This window comes from Vulpes vulpes, chromosome 15 (genome assembly GCF_048418805.1).
Source record: "Vulpes vulpes isolate BD-2025 chromosome 15, VulVul3, whole genome shotgun sequence".
NCBI classification, from domain to species: Eukaryota; Metazoa; Chordata; class Mammalia; order Carnivora; family Canidae; genus Vulpes; species Vulpes vulpes.
The window spans coordinates 75,421,189-75,427,188 of NC_132794.1; the positions used below are offsets into that span (position 1 = coordinate 75,421,189).

At 47.6% G+C, this 6,000-nt stretch overlaps 1 protein-coding gene across 2 annotated transcripts in view; it reads right to left on the reverse strand.

Annotated features, from left to right (window-relative positions):
* HEXA (hexosaminidase subunit alpha) overlaps window positions 1–4,510 on the reverse strand; it is a 30,563-nt gene extending 26,053 nt beyond the window's left edge. The window contains exon 1 of one of the 2 annotated variants that reach the window (XM_072739101.1): window positions 4,166–4,491. In XM_072739101.1, coding sequence (XP_072595202.1) covers window positions 4,166–4,418 — 253 coding nt within the window. In that variant the 5' untranslated portion in view covers window positions 4,419–4,491. Of the gene's footprint in view, window positions 1–4,165 lie in introns of both variants that reach the window. The other variant, XM_026017902.2, reaches the window with a different exon arrangement.
* Between the last annotated feature and the right edge of the window lie 1,490 nt (window positions 4,511–6,000).

The window sequence follows — 6,000 nt, forward strand, 5'->3', positions numbered from 1 at the left end:
TGCCTTGCTTCACTCTTCTATTTGAAGATGAGGAAGTGAGGTGGAAGGAGATGGGAGGAACAGTAGCTCTGGGGCTCAGACTTAATTTTGTTGTTTTATTTTAAAATCATCAAATTCTTCCTTCTACTGTACCTTCCTTCAAAGATTGTAAAGATATAGTCATCACTATCTCCCTGTTAACTTCAGAAATGCTTGAAATGGAGGCAGATTAAAAAAGCAGCAGCAGCTACTTGGAAATTAGGCAATTTACATGAAGGCACATTGTTAAGTGATTCTCTGGCCGACTCCAGAGTAAATCTTGTTCCAGACCCTGAGTCCTCCACGGTACAGGTTTTCAAGCAGAGTATCCGAGGCAGAGGTAGCAATGATAGTTCAAGGAAGTAAGACTTGAATTTTTCATAAACCAGGCCCAAGGTACCCACATACACCCTCATCAACCTGACCTTCTTGGGCTCAGTACTATCCTGGGCTATTGGGAAAGTGTTATGATTTAACAAGAAAGAAAAAACAAGGCTGTGGGAATAGAGCCTGGTTGAGGATTGGAGGCTAAGCTAGGCCTTGGGATTCAAAATGGAGCACAATTATCCTGGCCTTCACTAAAAACTATGCTCCTGCTACCTGTCTCCTTCCAAATTATTGTATTTCTCCTCCTTACGTATGTTCTCCACATACCCCTTCACAAGAAAAATAACCCTACTACAAAACATTCTCCCTGTATGGTTTTCTTCCTGTTTGCTTTCAAATAATAAATTTAGTGGCAATCAAGTCTTCTCTGGAATAACTTGTCCTTGTCACAAAAAAGGTTAAAGATACATAATCACTATGCAATTAAGAGTGGAGCATGAATCACCATTGTTCCTTCTTCCCAGCCCAGGTGCCCAACTTTTATCTGTTTCCCTCCTTCATTCCCTAGGTGCATTCCCAAGGCATCTCCAATTTTGTAATGAGATAAGAGGCATTTGAGCTGGGACTACTGCATAGTGTGATCCTCCTTTCTCTGGAATCCACATAACATCCCAAATTTGAAATTGAAAAGGCAATCATTTCTAAATGAAACCTGCAAATCATCTCCTTTTTTGATAATCTTAGACAAAAATCATAAGACTTTTTACTTTTATATGAAGTAGTCCTTTTAAGTTAATATATCCAACAAATAATTAAATATCTCTTATGTTCCAGGCATTGTAATAGAAGGAATAGCCAAAGGAGGTATTTTAGGAGATTTAGATTGTAATGAACTATGTCACTTATCAGTCACTTGATTCACACCTGAGGATGAGCAAATCAAATATTGATAAGGGCTGCAGAAGGATCCAGATACTCATAATAATCTTCCTTCTATTCTAAAATAAAAGGAGTTATTCTATTTAGGGACAATGGCATCCTAAGTCACTCATAGGGAATTGTGTGTGAATATCACAACTGGACGCAAACTTTATAAAAGCCATTAAACACTATGGCTTCAATCAACTAGTTTCAGAAGAGCAAAGAAGAATTCAGTCAAATGACATAATCGGATTTAGCCACTTTACTTGAAAAATACAGGCTTTGTCAACTCCATCAGGTACCCAGAAAAGTATCTGGGGCAACATCAGATCAGATCTTTGATTCATAAACAAGATATGGCTCAATAATCAAAACAGAATTAGGTTCACTGAAGTATCTAGAGCTTAAACTAATTCCATTTAACAGGTTTAACAACATGCAACACACACCCTCCGGTTGGCAGAAACACCTCTCAATGACATAGACAGGTAGCAAATACTCAACACCTCCATTGACCATTCAGCAAATGGTGGTAGACCACAGCTAATCCTTGAAGGTGAATTCAGAATCAAATCAAACCTCAATAACAGATTTGTTTTTCAAGGAAGTATAGATTCCACTGAATTCTAGGTTCAGATCAAAACCAGAAGTTGTGCTATATTAAGAAGGACACTGGCCCAGAACCTATGGAGGAGATGCAAAGCTGTTTAAAGCTTAAGATTTAAATTGCACATGTTTTCTTTACTAAAATCAGCCCCACGGAGAAATACAGTCTGGTTTGGGCTGTGCAGGCATTGCTTTTCCCTCCAAAGATTCATCCTCGTTTTTGCAGAAAATATTACAGTTCATCTGAAAGCCTTCCAGGAAACGAATGTTCCAAAGGGAAGGCTCCATGGAAGAACAGAGGAGGAAATTATTTCTGTGTCTTTGGTTATGTTGATCCAAACCAGTTTTCGTTCTCTTAATGAAGAAGAACCCTCAAATACAGCAAATTGATTCACAGTAAGATAACAAATTGAAATAAACATCTTATTTAGTTTTCTTTTTTTATGTCTCTAAATCTTTCATTAGGGAATTTACAGGACACCATTGCCACATATCCATCCGTTTCTATTTCCTTCATTAAACTGTAGACCTATAGCAACAGAGGTAACAGCTTGATTTAGAAGTATAGGAATTATCCTAATTTATACAATAGCAGCAAACGTTCTAATTATCTTTTGAGCATTTTATAACACATTGTGTCCTTTTGCTTCCTATTTCTTTAATTGGGCTGCAAAGCTTAAGCCTACTTTTTTTTTTTTTAAAGATTTTTAGAGAGGGAAATAGAGAGAGAGAAAGCACAAATGCGAGGAGTAGGGAGAGGGGGAGAGAGAAGCTCAAGCAGACTTGGCGCTGAGCAAGGTGGTGATCTCACCACCCTGAGATCACCACCTGGGCTGAAACCAAGAGTCAGACGCTTAGCTAACTGCACCACCTATGCTCCCTGAGTCTACTTTTGAGCAAACTTTTCTTGTAAGCTCCAGAGTGCCCAGTACTGGAATAGGTATATACCAATTAGATGACAGATTTTTTTTTTCCACCTGCAAGTCAAGCCCTAACTGTTCTATACCAAAATAAATACATTCTGAGTGCCAATCTTGTCTAAGGCATTACTTGTCATTAAAGATTCGGAGAAATCGGTGATCTGCCCCACACGCAATAGCAGGCCTTTCATCCTCCCCTGCCTGATCCACCTTGCTGATCCAGAACTACCTGATCCAGAACTACCCTGATGCTGAGACTCCCTTTCTTTCCCTAAATTATCTATCACTCCCTAAGTACCATCTGTTTAATGAAATGCCGTTAAGTCTATAAATCAAATGAGAACATTTGTGAGAGTAATTTAATCACGCTTCAAACATAGTACAAGATGATTGTTACCATATGGCCCAATCATGAGCGTGGCTTCTCCCGCTATGTACCCGTACACCATAACCGGAGAACCAGATTCCAAAATAGCGTGAAGAAAATCCTAAATTTTGAGCCCAGAAAGCAGAATGTCATTCCTTTGTGTTGCTGACTCTACTTACCAATTTGCCGTGAAACAACCCTCAAACACAATTTTCAGCAACGGCCTTAAAGCAAACTGCCCGCCCCTGTCTTAGAGGAAACCGACACCCAAAGCACTCCTGGCTTCCTTCAACGCCGCACCCCCGCGCCCCTCCCCGACCTCTTTCTTCCCTACTCCCCCACCCTCATCACATACACCCTAAGGCACCCTGAGCTCAAGCATGGCCTTGCTTCTCCCTGGAATACTCTCCTTGTTCAGTCCTGGCCAATTACACCCCCCCACCCCCACCCCCCCCATGAAGCGGCTGCTCCAGAATCCATTCTCCTACGGCAGCCTTCTCGGATTTCTCTCTCAGTTTTAAGCATTTACTGGACACGCCACATGTCAGACACGCTTGTGTAACTCTGCGTGGGTCACGTCACTTGTAATGTCTCGTCTTGCCAGTGTTCGCTGTCTGCCCTGGTGTCCTCTAGCCGCCCCGGGTCGCAGCCTCACCGGGGCCCTGCGACACCTGCGCACGGGCAGGGGGATCCCCTTCGAGGTCTCCCGGCACGGAATTCGCCGCAATTGGACATCCTGGGTTGAACTACGGTCCCGCAGCAGGGATTCTTGGCGGCACAGCGCCCGGGGGCAGGATTCCGGGGAAATCCTGGCTCCAGCAGGCGGCTCCGAGCGGCGGAGCACGGAGCTGGGGACTAAACGCCGGGGAGGCCGCGACGGCAGCTGCAGACAGGGGAAGACCGGGGGCCGGGGGCTGGGCCGCGGGGGTGGGGGGCCGAAGCCCAAGGAAGGGCGTCGCGGGAGGCTCGGGCGGGCTCCCTCGGAGCCGGGGCAGGTCCGACTCACTTGTGGGCTCAGGAGGGTACCAAGCGCGGGAGCTGAAGAGCAGGTCGCGGTAGCGCTGGAAAGCCTCGTCCAGGACGGAGCAGCCCGGCTGCGCGGCCGAACTGCTGTGGTACCGGAACTGGAAGTCGTGCGGGAAGATGGCGTAGTGCGCCTCGGAGGTCTCGATGTACTGCGGCCAGGGCCACAGGGCCGCCGCCCGGCCGGCGAGCGCTGCCGCCAGCAGCAGCGGAAGCCAGAGCCCCGAGGCCGCCATGGGCCGCCGCTCTCCCCGCTCCGGCCGGCCGGGCACGTGAGCCCCCGGTCAGCTGACCGGCGCCCGCGTGACTACCGGCGCGGCACGTGACCGCCGAGGCCACGCCCCTGCGGCCGCCACGCGGGAGGCCACGCCCCCGGGGCGGCCGCGGGGAGGGCGGGGAGGACGAGGAGGATGGGGAGTGCTCCGCGGGCGGGGGGCCGCGAAACTCCGGGGCCCGCGGAGGGGACCGGGTGGTCTGGTTCCGCCACGACGCATCACAGGATGGCGCAGGTGGGATGTGAGCTGCCGCAGCCAGCCGGCGGCCTCCTCCTCCCATTCCCCGCCTCCGCTGATGCTTGGTCATCTCCTGGGAATCGCCCCCAGGTCCCCTCCCCCCGAAGCAAAAGTCCGCGAGCTGGGGTCTGTTGGTACTGCGAGCGCTCAGCCATTGCTTGGGCTTTGGGTGCAGGGAGGAGAACGCCCAGAAACAAGACCGGCCCCTGCACCTGCTCACGTGGCAGCGAGCCCGGGGGTCCGCGCTTTACTCCCTGGGCAGCTGAGAAGCATCCCCAGAGCTTGCATTTTACGCAGCACACGTGGAAGGGCTGGGTGCATGAACCAGCTAAGGCGCCCTATTTTATTGGGGGTGGAAGGTAAGGAGAGGCTGAGCTACAGCAGTGGGGGAAGGAAGAGGCCTGCAGGCCCAGGAGAGAGTGGGCATCCAGAAGCCTCGGGGTAATACAATGTCAGGTACGATTTCAGGGCTCTGCATGCGCCAAGGTCCCCCTGTGTGTGATATCCCGCTGCACCTAAGGGAGAGGAGTCATTTACTAAACTTACAGAATGAAGGCGCTGGACTCTGGATAAAGACTGTGAAAATTACTAATGAAAATACAGAGACTTTCGTTGAGAGAATATTGCAAACATATTGTTCCAATGACCCGCTCTCTGGCCTGTGTATCAGACGATCAGAAAAGTAATGGGCAACCAATAAAAGTTTAAAAAAACAACAACATTATAATCCATGTAAGTGTTTAGAGCCTAGCGTAGAGGTAGGAGCCGAGGTTAAAATTGGACAATTATTTGACAATATGAATTCTTTAAGTTAGTACATATTCAACATTGCCATTAATTTTAACAGAGGACTAGCAAGACTAATGGCACAGATAATATGTGATATTTGGCTGCTTTCTCTATTTTTCCAAAAAATTTTAAAAGATTTTATTTAAGAGAGAGAGGGAGAGAGTGAACATGAATGGGGCAGTCGGGGGGTGAGGAGGGGGGTCAGGAGGGCAGATGGAGAGGGAGAAGGAGACTGTTTCTCCAGGGAGGCGGATGTGGGGCTTGATCCCAGGACTGTGGGATCATGACCTGAGCCACCCAGGCACCCCTCTATTTTTCTTTTTATTGAAGAGAGCTGGTTAAATGGATAAAACATGATTTAAATTTGTACCTATGGCTTCTTTTTTAAAAAATATTTATTTATTTATTTATTTATTTATTTACTCATGAGAGAGAGAGAGGCAGAGACACAGGCAGAGGGAGAAGCAGGCTCCATGCAGGGAGCCGGATGTGGGACTTGATCTCATAACCCTAGGAT